The 16,853-nt window shown below is 42.8% G+C and overlaps 1 protein-coding gene across 2 annotated transcripts in view; it reads right to left on the reverse strand.

Annotated features, from left to right (window-relative positions):
* The window catches only part of SYT16 (synaptotagmin 16), a 41,571-nt gene extending 26,131 nt beyond the window's left edge, over positions 1–15,440 (reverse strand). For both annotated transcript variants that reach the window (XM_026088634.1, XM_026088633.1), the window contains exons 1-2: positions 15,358–15,440; positions 13,355–13,987 (exon numbers count right to left, since the gene is read on the reverse strand). In XM_026088634.1, the coding sequence (XP_025944419.1) occupies positions 13,355–13,916 (562 nt within the window). In that variant the 5' untranslated portion in view covers positions 13,917–13,987; positions 15,358–15,440. The remainder of the gene's footprint in view (positions 1–13,354; positions 13,988–15,357) is intronic.
* Positions 15,441–16,853: the final 1,413 nt, after the last annotated feature.

A 16,853-nucleotide genomic window follows, 5' to 3' on the forward strand; every position in this document is an offset into this window, starting at 1 on the left:
AGTCTGTGGGCCTTGGTCCAGAAACCAGGTAACATGACACCCTTCCAGCTCTCAGAGGGACCTTCTGGGGAGAAAAAGGGGAGTACGTGTTCGGGGCGGACTGGAGAATGAAGCTGAGCAGCACCTGCTTCTTCAAACCTCTGGAAGGCCTGTGCATGTCATATTGTATCAGCAACAGCTACTTATGATCAAACCTTGCCCGATTCTGCACATCACCTTTTTTTTTTTTTTTAAAGCAGATTTTCAGAAAGCAGAAAACCACGGAATGAGACAAAACATACATAGAGAACCACTTATAAAATGATTACCATATGCAAAGACCAAGCAAAGCAAAGGACTTAAAAACTTTCTCATACTTCCTTTCCCCTTCAGCTCCTGCTAAGGCAGAGAGGAAACTTTCTTCCATACAGAAAAAACAACAGAAATGTAACCTGCTCTGAGCAATGCCACCAACACATAGTTACAACAGCACACGGCTAACAGGCACCGCTGCCTCCATCTGCCAGTCAGCAGGGGCACTCAGGAGAAAAATGTAAACTTTAACCTTTAAAAGTGAAGATGCACGCTGGAGCACTTCACCGTGAGTGCCCTTCCCCTCCTGCCACCAATGCATGCTTTGAACAGGAGATCACTGCACCCTCATGACTGCGTGAACATCCATCAGATGGGGCAAGAAGGATTCAAGACATACAACATATACTTGGCCGTGCTTTGTCAAGATGCAAACGCAGTGCCATTTTGCTCGTTGCCCAGCCATTGGCACCAAGGAGGTGGAACGGCAGGACATTTTAATTCACAAATGTGCCCAGAGGAAAGGGCAGTGGGGCAACGGGCAGTTGGCGTGCGTGTGCACATCTGTGTATGCGCGAACCAGCCAGCTGCCCAGCGTGGCCCATTTGCTGCTGGCTCTTGAGCATGAAGCCTACGGGAACGGTTGCCAAGACTKGCTCTGATAATTGCCATGGCAAACCCCAGCAGCTGAACAAATCAACGATGCAGGCGAAGGTGAGGAAGACAGTTTTCTCGGTGACACTCACTGATTTTGGAGGGAAAACACCTTCTTTTCCGCCCCAAATCTCACTTATACCAACCACATGGCTACGGGTAGGGAAACAGGATCCTGTTTCACACATGGCGTTAGGTCTATTAAAAATCTGCAGTATAAACCTAGTGGCAGCTGCTGTCACTGCTCCATGAATTTTGCTGCTGCCCCAGGGGCTGCTGCGCAGAGGACGGCGCTCGTTTCCTCGGGCAGAAGGAACAGAGCAAGGAGGTTGTCAGGACCTAAGGAAATTGTTCCCACCAACAGCTCAGCAGAAGGTGACCTCTTCTGTGTAGCCATGCTGGCGGACCTGACCCTCTGGTCTGGTTTGGCACAATTTGACAATAAGCCTGCTGTTCCTTCTCGAAAAATGATCTCAGCTGGAGGAAAAAGATAAATGCCTCTACGCTGATAAAAAAGACAAAGATTTTCAGACATCAGTTTGTAATGGTCAGTGACCAGCTACCATAAAAATTGATTATTTTTATACAAGCTATTAAAAAAAAGGTTTAAAATTATTTTAAATAAAAATTATTTCAGGCTATAACAACCCAATGGCCTAAATGTGCTCCAATCTATTCAAATAATCAAAACACATAAAACTAAACAGTCCTTTTCAGCCAACTGTGTTGTCAATTCACTACCTGCAGCTCCTGCAACATCTACAGAATTAATTTGAACAGTCAGCAAATGCTGATCAGTTTTATTTATATGTATATATATTCTGGGTATGTAAGATCGAAAATAAGAATTATTCCAGTTTATACAAAAGTCCACTTTTCACTCCAACAGCTTGCCAAAAATCCTGAGTAAAACATCATCTTTAGTAAATAAGACATGTCTATCACCATTTTCTAAAAAACCCTGTAACATTAATATCCTGCATCCAGGTACATGAGGCTGTATATTTAAATAAATGTGCATTAACACAGTGTGGAAATCTGGTTATGAAAAGAAATATCACAAGGGCCCTGTGGATCCAGCCTTGCGGGAATGCTTGTGGATGAACGCTCCCTGGGGTGACCCGCACGAAATTCACTGCAAAACAGAGCGGAGCCCTTTTTCTGGGACAGTCAATATGGCAGGCCTATTTCAGAAATGCTAAAAATTCAGACCAAAATTAAAAGTTAGAGGAGCTGTTTGGAAAAATTCCAGCCAATTCGCTATCTTCTGGGAAGCAGGGGTTCATTTGGAGCTTTTTTAGCTTTGCAGCCATGTGGAAAGCAGACACTAGAGCAACTTTGGAGCTGTACAGCTGCTCCTGAGATGCACCAAGTTGAACATACACCAAGAATGAATCAAGGATCTCCTTGGATAAGAGTGTGAGGAAAAAGGCCAAGCACTGCAGTTCCTAAGGTAACGCTATACCAAACCCACATGCTCTGCAGCACATGGATGGAGCAGGACATGCAACCTGTACTCCCCAAGCATTAGCCTCCCTTTGAATCTCTGAGCGTATTTGAAAATCTCAACAGTTTTTTGGATACCTCACTGAGAAATACTTCATTAGACTCATTTAAAAGTAAGTGGTGCAGGAGAGAAGACAGATACCAATGCTAGTTTTGTTTGCAACACTACTGTGGGGATTCTTTTGTAAATTAAACGTAGCAAAAATCTAAAATTAGTAACTCAATTACAGCCTTTAACCGTGATGGGGTTACTGCTGCTTTGTTGTCCGTTTCCGAGGCACTTGGAAACATTTTCATATGCAAGATTACATTGAATCAAACTGTAAGTCAAGTTACATCTCTGTCCCATCTGTTGAATTCATCTACTGAATCCTGCTCGGGTGAAGGGGAAGAGCATGGCCCAGTTTGATATATAACTGGCCTCTTGACTTTGACTCCAACTTTACAAATCCCCAAAGCATGACCGCATCACTTGTTATGACACTGGATGCTACTTCCTACTTGCATTTGGAAACACACAGGCTAATTAAACAGCGGCACTGGGGAATCTGCAGCAAATGCTTGATAGGCCTGCTGCTGCCGAATCTCTGTCTAAGGAGCAGACAGCTCCGTGTCAAGTTAATATCTCTGTATTAATACAACTAACTTTACCCAGGGGAGAGAAAAACATTCACCATTCAAATATACAAGTGTCCTGATTAGAAAAGGACAAGAGGGAAACATTTTCTACATCACCATGGAAACTTAAATAAAGGACCCATAATTACAATCTAAATTCTGGAAAGATAATGAATACATCTTGAGATCTGCAGATGTTGTGTAGAATATACATATTTCTAGCAACTTCAACTCAATTACTTATACGCAGCATCTGTTTTACTAATCAACTTCCTACCAATCATAGAGGCACATGGGATTTTTTTTTTTCTTCCCCCAGGGAAAAAAGAAGGATGACCTCGTTTTTTGGCAAGGTATTTCAAACTACCACTATTTATAAGGAAGTTTCAAACACCAGATCAGTGGGTTAGTTTGCAGGCATCCAAATACACTGAGCTAAAACATATGAAATAAATAATTCAAAAATTCGTTTCAGCATTACTAACTATATGGAATAAATTATTATTTACTCAAAGCTTATCCAAAAAAAAATTATCTAATACAATACATAGTGTGCAGTGTAATATACAGATGTATTGCATGCATCCTGTCTGCCGCATGTTAAAAAAATGGTCATTTTGGCTCAGCAACGAAAAGCTAGCAAATGGCGAACTTCTGCTTTCCTATATAACTAATTCTGCCCTTGTGTGCCCACTTTCTTGCTAAAGATTTTGATTCTGCTCTACTTAAGTCAGTGAGAGGTTCCTCATCGGTTTCAATGGGAGCAGGATCAAGCTCTGAAGGAAGCAGAAGTATTACACACACACAAAAAACTGTATTTGATGATATAACTAAAGACAATATCAGTACATCTATGCATAATGCATGTACTTGGAGGATCCCAGGAGCTCTCCGTGCAGTGCTCTTTGCTATTACGGAAGGAGCTGCGGAGGCCTGGCCTGAACATTTTTGTGTTCAGAACGACAGGAGAGAAGCAGTGATCTGCAACGGCTTCCAGCTCAGCAAAACCCAGAACTGTGCATGCACCAAAGAAGGGGGCTTTTCTTTTGGAAAATTGGAAAGGCCTGCTGCAAACAATGGAAGTGTTAAAGCRTCTCAGAAAGAAGGAACGTTTTACAAAGGGAACATAAGGCGACACATGTGGAGTTGCTGCTATCAATTCCTATGTAACTACAGCTCTGATTTGCACAGGGTCTTCAATCTGGAGTCGTCTTCTCACACTTGCTATCAATCATCTGAACCAGGAGTTCAAACGAAAGCACAAAGTAACCCAGCTACCTGATTTATGGGTTCGACTAGGGAAGAGAGCGCCCTGTGCCTTTATGCTCAAAACTATTTGGAGATACAAACTGATCACCAAAAAGCCTTCTTTTTATAACAAAGAAACAAAATCCAAACCATCCACCTAGATCTCAAGCGTACTGAATATGCATGGAGAATGCCTTGCGATATAGTAAACCTATGATGTTTCTGCATATGTCGTTATGGCTAAAGAGATCGTGCAAAGTGAGTGACTAACCACGGACTACGTTGACTGGTCACTTACTACCTAACAGAAGGCAGTCCTCTTTTTGCAACACACTGTTCTCTACCTTTTTGTCTGTCCTTGCCCTTTGCCCTGTCATGAGCCAAACCCGACTGGAAGGACATTTGCATGGGATGCAGGCAGAGAGATCACAGCTTGGCAGTTTTCATTTCAGGGGAAATTTCCAACAAAAAAGAAAAAAAAGCAAACAAAAGAAGTCAAAGAGGAATCAGAAACAAGACTGACTGCATTATTTGGCTCTAACTATCAAGAACCTCCGTAGCTGAATAATACAGTGGTCAGAGAAATAAACTCCAATTCTGCAGGCTGCTGTGCAAAGAAATAGGGAACTGCGCACAGAAAACAGCATGAAAATTAACATCTTTTCCTGTTGCTCTTTTCCTACTCCTGAATTTGGATTTTAAAAATAGGAACATAGGATTCAGGTTCAAATTGACTTTCACTTTCCTACCAGTGGTTCTTCCGTAGCTAAAGGAGATGGCAGCCAATAAGTTTTGCAGAAGCAAAATCCTCTCTGATTTTCCCCATCATGTACATTTTGCCTGTGGATTAAGCATGAGTCAGGCATCATTTATGCTATTGGGTTATATTAGCAGAGGTTCAAGGCAGGCAGGGAAGGGGAAGAAAAAGAGATTACACTGTAGGAGACACTGTTAAGCCAGGAAAATCCCTGGTGTGGATGCAGTTACATTTGTGAGTCAGACTACAGCCCTTCGTCAGCCTAGGTTAGGTTGCTTGAAGAAACTATGCAGCTGCACAGGCAGAAAAGCACCTTCTGGCAGCAGATACCGTGTCTAAACTGGGGGGTCTGCAGGGCACAGGCATCGCTGTACATGCTCGGGGGTGCAGGAGTGCAAATGCTCACGGACCAGGAGACTGCATAGATTGCCGGATCCCCATGGCCACTTCTTGCAACCCTGTCTTTCCCCCTAACGAAAAATAACTTTCACTTTATAAGCATTATTTTCATCACATTTTTTCTGGTAGACTTTATACCATGATGGGTTGAATTCCTTCAGGTTCCCCATCAGTCACCTCTTTTACTTGTTTGCTTGGTTTAGATACTCATCTCTCCTAACGCAACAGTCGCTTTGTAAACTCTCTTTCCCAAAGTTCATCCAGCCCCACTGCCTAACTGCACCCCTGCTCTCTCCAACACACGTAAGGAAGTTTCTCTGAACTGGCATCAGCTTCTCCCAGAAAATGACTTCCCTCCCAGCAGCATTCAGGCTGGCAAAGGAAGCGCCCAGGAAACCCAGGACATTCGCTCCTGCGCCTCCTTAAAGCGCAGTTCCCCTATGAGCAGCCAGCTCCAGCATATGCATGCTGATTACATACCACTGGTAACACTCAATCCTGTAACCATTAGCTTCACACCCACAAGTCTTTGTTTGCTGATTAACAGGGTGGGAATCAACTCCCTCGCAAAGATATTTGTTTGGGGTTGCTACGGATAACTACTGCACTGCAACAAGACATATTTATATTCCCACTGATTTTTCCAATTGAAACTTTCTGTTTGCTGCCATGGGATTGATTCACCGCAGCCTCCCTTTACCAATGCACTGCTGTAACACCGCTGTTTTCATGGCACACTTGGGAAAATCATAGACTTCAGCAGTGGCAAGCGAGGCTGTGGTGCAGCAAGGCTCACACACATCCAGGACCATGCTGCCACAAAAAGGGGCAGTCCTGCCCTCCTTTCCCTCCTTGCTTCCCCTTGTCCCAGTTTTAGCAATCATGTGGCCAACTCAGGTGATCAAAAAGTAATAGGGAAGGGGCTGGTAACACCCAGCCAAAGAAATGAGTGGATGCATTTCTCCGCGTGGTTGCACACTTGTTAGGCCTGGCAGGGAAAGGAGCCCAACTCTGTCACTGGGGCAGGACAACCTATTTCAGCTGCAAGGCAGTTTTAGATCAGCTACTGACAACTGCAAAACTGCACCCTCAGGCCCAATAGTTTTATGGCTACATTATTTATGATAATAGGTCCAGACCCCAAAGCTGACCATGTGACACAGACCTTGAGCAAACCTCTGCTCTCTCATTAATCCAAATGCAGGGCTTTCCTTCCAGCACCACAGCTCTCACACTATTTGCTGGGAAATGCTCCCACACAGATTATGCTGCCACAGTCTTCTAGAATGGAAGATATGGGCTTGCACCTCTTTCAACACGAGGAACGAACTGAATTCAAGCTCCCAGCTTTCGTTGCACTCACGGTCAGTGCAGCGGGGACCTCCAGGGACACTTCAGCTCACATCTCAGTGCTGAGCTCTCTAGACATGGGCGCACTTGTCTGAATGTCAGGAACCTTTTAGCTCATGAGAGCATGAGCCATTTGCACAATCATAAAACAGGATCTACAGATTTTGCTGTGGACTGGTTTGAGATTCAACCTTTCTAAATCATCCATCGTTAGACTACAAATGGCCATTAATGATGTCTCTCTAACTCGATCCAAGGGAACTGCTTCAGAATCATGCAAACAGCATCTGCAGAGGTACAGCCCAAACACACCTTCCTCATTACCTAAAAAATCCACGCAGCACAACACTGCCAATCTCCATGCATAAAACTGCACATTTTTTCCTCCTTGAGTGTAAGTTTCCTCTCCTCTTTCATCTCAGTCTTTCCCCTTAGTTTCTACAACTGTGTTTCATGAGTCTATGAGGCAACTCAAAATGAAGGCAGCTACCAAAAGGTCATTATAATAGCCAGAAATGATCTGGGCACAAGAAAGCCATATCCACACCCCTATTCTGGCAAGAGATGAGGACCAACATCAGCTCACCTTTTGGCACGGTGATCTCACCTCATATAAACACACACTAGCGCTTTTTGTGCATTTGTGCATTAAGCAATGCAAGGAGGCTAGGAAGAAACAAAGGACTGTCCACACCTCCAACAGTCCTAAGGATCATTCCCTCCTGCAAGCATTTGCCTGCTCTCATGGGTTTGCACGAGTGGTCTGCTACAAAGTGGGCCGAGCTAGCAACGACTGCAACTGCAAAAATAAGGAGACAAAAAGGACTGTAGTTTGTATCAGCACACAAATACTATGACCCAGCTCTGCAGCGAGTGCTGCTAGTATGTGTGCATGTAAGCTCCACCACGACGCAATGAGATCATTCACACCTGCCTCGCCTGTAGTAGGAGATGGAGGGTGAGGGGGCAGGGTTTCTAGGAGAGATGCAGCACTTCCCAGATGCTGCCAAGATACTGTTTATTGGTAAATGAAGCCTCTCGAGTCCTAAACAATCTTCCCAGAGGAAGACAAGAGTCGCAACTGCCATATGGGGAGTGGGAAGAGGATGCCACTTAGCAAAAGTGGATCAGAAAATACATGCACAAACACACACACGCTCACACACACAATTTGTTCTGTAACTGTGCTGAATAGTAACATCCATTTCTTCCTCTTAAATAAATCTTCCTCTAGATTTTCTCCATATAGCTTATGCAACCTTCTAGATAGCAAGCACAGATGACAAACGCTCCCAAACAGAATATCCTTCCTCACGCCCCTTAGAGAGCTGGGCAAGGAGCTTGATGATAACCCAGGCCGCTCTGATCCACTGGGGGCTTACAAAGACACCGTGTCTAAAATCACAGACTTTCCTAGTGGCAGTGAGGATGAACAGCAACGCTCTTAGTCAGGCCTAAGGTGAAGCTACCTTAATGGTAGCACCTTTGAAAACTTTTGTCCTGACCCACTGCTTGCCTTCATTCCCCTAGCTGTGAAGGTGACATACTGCAACTCACCCTCCTCCCAGGGCCATCGCATACTCTCACCACTGCTTAATTTTGGCATTCTGGATGACAATACCTTGTAACATGAAACTCTGAAAAGACAGAAGTGCAAAGGAGAATTTTAAATGTAAAAAGTAAAAAGAAATACGGTGCCACACTCACAAGGCCAAAAGTGTACGCACAAACACATGCTGGGTGGCTCTGAAATTTCCCAGAAAGAGAGCAAGTGTTCAGTGCAGACTCACGTCTGTGCTTCGTGTCAGGAAGCTGTGGGCTCTTACCGCATTCTTCAGAGACCAGATGCATATCCCCAGTCACGTCAGTGCTTTCTCCCACTTGAGCAGCCAGGAACGTATTCTGTGAGGTTGCTTTTGTCCATGTCTTTCTTTGCTTTCCTTCACTCAGTCCTAGTGGTGCTACTGATTCAGTGTAGCCTCTTTAAATGTCCTGAGTAACGAGTACAGGCACTGGTCCTTATCGGGCTCCCGAACATACATTCTAGCTAGAGCACTGGCTGACTCCTTAACCAGACAGGTGATAAAAGTCACCAACACTTAGGATCTTTAAGTGGAAACTGGCCATCCATTTATTTTAGTCTCAAGTTCAAGCAGAAATTTGATTTATCACGCATGCAATGTCTTTTCATTATACGTGCATTTTGCTATAAAGGTTTGCAGGACTTAATGAAAACTCACTTCTCACCTAAGGATTCCTGGCTGTATGAATGATTATTTCCTGAGGTCAGCAGTGCTCACATAGAGCAGAAAGAATAATTCCCTCTACTACAGCAATTATTGGCAAAATTCAGTGACCCCTGTTAAGCTGGAGGCCAAAGTAAGTAAATGCAATAGTGCTTTCTCGTTTTAAACACTCCCAGAGCCTCCATGTGCCTCCCCTTGCACATGTATTGAGGATAACTATCTAACCATCCAGAGAAGATTCCTATTAGGAATCTTCAAATTCCTATTAGTCAAACTTACTGGTATTCCAAGGTCTAAAAAATTATTTTAGTGTGATCAAAATGCAATCTTTAGCTAGCACTGAGATTGTCTAACTGAAAAATCTCCAAAGACTTTGTGCAATTGAAGTACAGGGCTCACCTATATACTACACCAGTGCTATGAGCATGGTGTCAGACAGCTCGGGAGACTCTTCAATCACAGAACATGCTGTGCAAAAATACTTCAGTTCTGATCTAAAAGATTCAGCTCTGCTGGTGTTTCTGTCTCCACACCTTTTCTGTGTTTGCTGAAACTGCTAACTCAATGGTCACTTTGACTTTTTATTTTCAAAGGACATGGGCCTTGAGGAAGAAGTGGGCTAAGACTGCTGCATTCTTTATACAATTATTGCTGCTCTTCACCTTTTTGTTATTACTTATTTTCTCAATGGAGTCATGGGGGGAAACAGACGGACTGGCCAGCTCTTCTCCTCTGCTGACAGCGCACTATTTTTAGAAGTGGCTTATTGCTCCACTGCTTTTTTTCAACTTTTAAGCCAAATGTACAATGATAGGTTTGGCAGCCACACTCTCAGCGGCCACCACCAGTCAGCTGATCAGCAGCATCTCAGCCGCTGAGGGAGGCAAAGGCTCCTCTCTACCCATTCCTGCTAAGGCAGGAGACTTGCTCTTTCAGAAACATTGAGATGAGACGATGAAGGAGGGTCTCAAGGAAGCTGCAGGAGCAAGTTCATCTGCATTTGCAAAATTTACAATTACACGATTTGCAAATGGTGGCAGGGAGCTGCATGTAAGAAGAGGTTTGCATTCCTGTCACTAATCTCTCAAACCAATCAGCCAGCATTGCAATATTTGCTGCTGAACTACCTCCTCGCTTTTAAACTGTGGATCAGAAGCATCTGAGGTGAAGAACTTTTCCCTGCATTTGTTTGAAAACTTGGCACTATATTACTAGCATCTTTTAAGTACAGACTAGGTCTCAGCAGCAGCCAAACCTGCACCCTGCTGATTAGCATGCCTTGGACTACCTAACAGACATTTGACTTAGGAACCCAAGAATTTCATTGCTCAAACACTTTATTAGATCCTTATGCCTAAAAATGGTTTTCAGTAACACGTGTGCTGCTTTAGCGCCTCAGAAAAGGTACTCTGGGAGCTACGAAACATTTCCTAAGAGGCAAAAATATGATCAAAAATATATTTGATAAAAAGGAGAAGGAGTAATGATGGTTTTTAACTTCAATTCTATTTTCTTTCATTACAGACGCATGCTGTAAGTTTAAGAATGGGGGATGACAACCGGATTTTGTGCCTTTAAAAAAAAAAAGCTTCTCATCTGTTTTTTTTTTTTTTTTTGCCTAAACCCGATAAACTGTATATTGGAATGACCTTGTAACAGGTTTCTGTGGCTCTTTAATCACCAGTGGCTGCTAAATGAAGCATGTCTATTTTCTCTGTTACATTACTATTGGCAACCAGGTCTTCAGTAAGTGCCCAGAAATATTTCCATGGCAACAAAAAGCATTCAGCATTGCTACTGTTTTGTGCCAATTTAGCTTTAAAACATTCTATTGTGAAGAGAAATACAGTACATTAAGTGAAATAAAGTCAAGATGCAATGTTCTGAAAAGAATATAAGGATAAACAGGAAACATGTATTTTGCAGAAATGGGAAAAGAATGCCAAATGCAAGGAAAAAAATTTTTTTCAAAGCTAATATTGATGCTACTGAACGCCTTTGCTGAATGTCAGCAAGTCCATATGCTCTTTTATATTGTCACTTTGGGTTAGGTAACAAAGCTAACAGAAATAAGGATACCTCAAACATCTTCTCTTGATCATTTTAATCCACGACTGAAATTTTAAGTTGTCAGGGTATTACAACCTCTCTGCGTCTAGGTTATCATCAGAACAGTTCATACTCTTGATGTTAGAGAATGAATCTAAAGGAGTCAGAGGAAATAGAGAGTTGAAAAATGAAAGAGAGAGAGCATGCATGTGTTTTGGAAGTGAAGGAGCACTTGTAAGAGCAAAACGTGTTCTTCCACATCAAAGTTCTCATGGAAGACGTTTTCAAACCATAGTTCAGTGCTTTCCTCTGTTTTATATAACTCAGTTCCGAGAAAAAAGGAATCAGGTCTCAGCCCTCTGTCTCTCAAGCAGGCAACTTCGTGACTATCAAGTCTCGAGAGCACTGGATGGCCCTTTCTGCAGTGCGTTGCAGAGAGAAAAAAATAAAAGACCATTTGAAAGCATTTGGAATGACATTCCCTCTGGTGTAAAAAATGGCACGATGCCTCTAAAGCTCCTCGTGCGGAAGCAGAAAGCTCCCAGCACAAGTGATGTAGGTGCGGGGAAGCTCCGCAAGGGCAGCCTTTCAGTCCTTGGTGCCTCCAGACAGGCTAGCGCGAAGGAAAGCTAATAATAAGAGGGAGCCCAGCAGCAACATGGACAGATGCTCAGCTCTGCCGTGTCCACGTGCATTCTGGACACTTGATCCATGCACACATGGCAAATCCAACCCTTCAGCTTTGTCTCAGTGCCTGTGAACAGATCCTGGGGTCAGGATACCGCACAGGCAGGGCATAGGGAAGGGGCCTGCGGGTACCAAAAGGTAGAGGAGCCATGCAGACAAAAGGTTGGGCTTTCTGCTCTAACAGATACAGCTCTGGGGTGCTTAACCAGAGAATCAGCACTTGTTCATTTGGGATATGACATGAGCAGCCCCAATTTGGAAGACAGAACAGCTAGACCAAAAGCTCTCCCTAATTATTTATTCCCTGGCCATAATGATGTGAGGAACAGTAATAAAGAAAGGAGCTAATTTTAACATTCATCATAGAATGCCATCAAGGTTTATATCACCTCAGTCTGGTATTCCTATTAAATACAAAAACAAATAGGCTGATTTTCTGCTGGCTGCACAGCAAGGCAAGGTACACAAAACTTCCCCAGAAGTCAAAAGCGATGAAAAACTCCTTGTCATTTTAAGGCAAACATTTTCAAGAGCACCTACCTCCTATTTCAAAAAATAATGTAGATATTTGAAACCAAGCTCTGAAGATCTTTAGTGAGTCTCAAGGTTTTTATCAGCTTCATATCTAGACCCCCTCCCCTTCCTCCTTTATTCCCCTCCTTTCTCAGAAAGGAAGTTGTTCCTAAAGAGTGGCTTTAGTCCACCACAACCCAAAGATGGGGTCAGCAGGGGATTCCAGCTTTCCTGCATGCTATTGAGACATGCACCTTCATCAGTCCTCTGTGACCTGGGGAACCTCAAGCCACACTTACAGCGATATCTGGTGAGTAGGAGTCAGGTGGCTGAGATTCAGTCCTGAACACAATTGCCTGAGAAGCCGTTCATGTCACTTAATGATCCTAAGTTGTAGTTAGGTTATTTAAAACTAAAAATATCAAATTTGGTTCTCCTTCCCATAGTCTCCTGCCTACTGTCCTCTTCAGACTTATTTGAAAAGCTGTGGGGGAGGTGGGAGGGGAGGAAAGCAATTTGGGAACCTTTTATCCACAAAATCATGAGATACGGCTAGCTTTTTAGTACAGCATTTCACAGCACATGGCACAGTAACATCTTGAGATTCCTGGCACAAAGAAACAAGGTTTGAGATTATATATATCTTTAATAGCAATGACGCAAAGGCAGATGGTTCTCAAAGCAAAGGCTTAAGGCTAAACACTCCCTTTGAAGGGTCCTGATACCTGAAGCAAAACATGGGGGGAACAGACTACTCTCTGCTGCAGCAATAGTGCCTGATTGCCTTTTAAACACATGGAGTTTCACCCTGGAGATTTCCATTTATTTCACTGAGATTAGTTTCAGAAAAGAGAGGAAATCAGAAACACAACAGGGAAGAGTTGGATTTTTCTTTGGGGTTTTTGTTGGTGTTTTACTTTAGCTGTGAGAAACAGAGATGACAGAGAACAAAATAAGCAGATTAGCAACCAAATCAAATTAATGCCAGAGAAGAGAGGCCTGGATAATACTGTCAGGACGCTTGCTAGCTGCTTACCTGCTAAGCTTGCCTTGCCATTATTACTTTTTAAGGAGTCACCCAAGCTGATGTTGTGCTCATGGTCTCTCATCTTCGTGCAGGCCTCGCCTTCTTCCTCAGCAATGGCAGGAAGCCGATCAAGCGGCTGAAGATCTTCATTAGTCCAGTAGGATCCGTTGGCTGCCAAAGACCTGGTGCTTTCAGCACACTGCTCTGGTAAGCTGGTGGCATTTTTAACCTGTTTTTGCCTCTGCAGACCCACGTCAGAGCCACAAGGGAGGGCTTGCGAAGCAAGACCAGGACCTGTTAGTGGAACATGACCATCTACTCTAGGATGCAAGTATTCCTCATCCCACAGGTCCAGGTGCCTTTCATCTTCTGATTCCTCAGAATAATGCTCATAAACTCCTCCATTATCCTCCAAGTCCCGGTTTCTCTCTTCCTCTGACTTACGACCTGCTCCACTCAAGCTCAGCAGCGATGCAGATATAGAGTCTCCTGCTTGTTGGATAGCTTCATATATTTGAGACATCCAAGACGACAGTGGCTGAAGGAAATTTTGAGCAGCCTCAGAAGCCATGTTTAACACTACGCCAGTATCTGATGATCAGTTGTTCAGTTTTGCCAGCATGTCACTTATAATTCAGGGAGCTATAGAATAAGCATCATAAGAGATTACTGTAAATTGCTTGTCCATCAACACTATGTCGACACACTATGTACTTAAGATGTCTAGATCAGAGAGGAGAAATGGAAAAAAAAGACTTCTACCCATTTCAGAATTTCACTAGAAATCCAGAAATGATGGACAAATTACATATATATTCTAGCAGAGCTCTGGAAGGCTCTCATTCACTTGCTACCACCTTATGTAAAAATGTAAACATAGAGCATCTGAGCAAAAGTACGTCTCCTAAGCACATGCATACTGGCTACAGCTGTCAACAGAGCTGGTACAAAAATACAAAACAACCTGCAGCCAAAAATCAAAAGAATTTCCTGGCCCTGACTTCCACCACACCCTTATCATTATCACATCCAGATGGGGAGCGTGGAGAATTTGGAGAGAATTAGGTTTAGCTTGATCAAAGTGACAGGCCTAAAGCTTGCAGAATGAGCCCATGGCAGACAACTATCTCAAATGCCACACTCCAGAAAGGATCTAAAGAAGCCCTCTCTGTCTACAGAGTAAAACAACCCAAATTTCTTTTCCCCTTCACAGAAGTGAACAAAACACAGGAGCTGGAATATTATAGATATGAAATTACTGGGAACAGAAGAGTTAACGAAAGCCTTGATATGATGTCCATATACTCATTATACACCCATTATAACCCTCAGTGGCTGGAATAAGCTATATCTTCACTATGGAAGTAGACATAGCCCAGATCTTTATAGCACTTCTTAAGTGCAGAGCAATTGTAAGGCAATTATAAAAGGTGGTATATTTTAATTGTTATTAAAGTAGTGTTATATCTGGAATAATCACATATTTGTAGAATTGTAAGTATTAACCTTTTGGACTGAGATAAACCGTGAGATATGACTTTTCTGAAGTTGGGGATGGAGACAGACTGATCATATCTTGTTTTCTTAAAACTCATCTGATCCTAAATAAGAATACAGGTATTTTTGTTTTCATAACTTGCAGAAAATTAATTTTTATCTAATATATACCTTCCCACATGAGATCCCTCACAATGATATCAGAACTTCTTTGATGAACTTACAGGAGGAAAAACCTAGAAATAGGATGATGGGTTTAGGAGGAAGGAATTAAATAGCAGGAGATTTGGGGCTAAGAGGCAACTTAAAAGAAAAAAATATAAGCTTTAAATAGTTAATACCAGCATTAATCTGCGTCTTGCTGAATTTAGAGGTTTCTACAACGTCAGTGTTTCACTCCCCAAGAAACGACTATTTAGCATGATGGCAAAAGCTTAGCTAGGAATAATCAAAGTATAAAAGGGAAAATACAGTATAAGCAGCAAGAAAATAATCTCAGCAGCAATGTATATTACCTTGTGAAATGGTTTCCAGAGAAAGGTAGCGGAAACCTCACTGTTTTGGATATTTAAATGAGCACGGACTAAGGAGATCCCACCTTCTGGAGGGAGCAGCTTTTTAGAGATGAGATCAGTGACTTAGAAGGTCTCTTCCTTTTGAACCACCTGCACTGAATAATTTTGCTCGGTGATGTTGATCTTGTTACGCTCTATTCTGTAGGCACTTTCAAGAAGGTTATTATCAGTTCCAACACATATTTAAAATTACAGTCCTAACAAAGGCAATAAATGAATTTAGGTGATTAAAGCCATTTTAAAAGCTGATGACTGTTACAAACTTCTGGCTCAGGGCACATGTTGTTCCAGTCTCCATCCGTCAACCACTGGCTGCTGGCTCAGCCCTAGGACCTGGGTAATGTCCCCTGCTATGCATTAAATCTTTGGCAAAGAACAATGTCATGACATAACCTCCCAGGTGAGCTGTTCCCTTCATTGGCCTGCCTCTTTCCAGTCCTGCCCTTGTCCAAGCCTCTCTGCTTTGCGTAATATGGTTATTTTCTCACAGACCTAAACTCATTACACACTCCAAATGATACATTTTCAGGACAGTGCAGATTTGCTATTCATAAGTCACCAGCACCGTAGAAGTTACTGGGAGGAGATGATACTTTGAACAGTGAGATTCCCCCAGGCATGGAAGGAGGTAACTTTGGGTGAGTAAGTACTGGATACAGGATGCATTTTTAACTTCTCACTTATATACAGGCAACAGCAAAGGGATCTTGGAGCTCTGATGAAGAGAGGACTTCTTAACCTTCTGCCTCTATCTCAGCAGCAAGGTATATGACAGCAGTAACCCTTGGAGGGATGCAAGCATGCAGGAGCGATAGCTAACCAATGTAGATATAACATAAGGGTGCTAAAATGAAGCACTGATCTTTTYAAAAAACAAAAAACAAAAACAGAACATAGGCTTGTGATCTTTTTCACAGGGAATAATTAGCTCACCTTGTTATTAGATTTCAGAGTAACACTCATCTGGTTCAACAGAACCATGCCCACTTCCTTCAGGTGCTGTGGCTGGCTGCCTGAAGGCTCAGGCAAATATCACAGTGCTGCACAATAGACTCCATGATCGGGAGGTTGTTGTCCCAACCACAAAGATTGAGAGAGTTTTTCAAAGTGAGATTTCAGTTTAGTCACAGAATTAATGCAGTGATTTAATATCACCTGTAGGGCTGGGATGTGGTCACCCAGTCATCTCAATAAGATGAGAGTTGAACTTGCATCTTTCATGTATCAGGTGAATGTCCTGAATATCTTGCTATCAGTAGGTTGGGGGCAAAAATGACACATACACACATCCATAATTCTAACCAAGACCTGAGAAAYTTGTCTGGATTAAAGCCGGACATCCAAAACAAATGTTTGATTTCAATGGATAGGTAACGGGCAGACATTGAAGTGTATATCATCGGAAGAATCTGAATCTTTTCATCATTATACCTGCA

The sequence above is a fragment of the Apteryx rowi genome, unplaced genomic scaffold (genome assembly GCF_003343035.1).
Source record: "Apteryx rowi isolate R43461 unplaced genomic scaffold, aptRow1 scaffold_78, whole genome shotgun sequence".
In the NCBI taxonomy this organism is placed as follows: domain Eukaryota; kingdom Metazoa; phylum Chordata; class Aves; order Apterygiformes; family Apterygidae; genus Apteryx; species Apteryx rowi.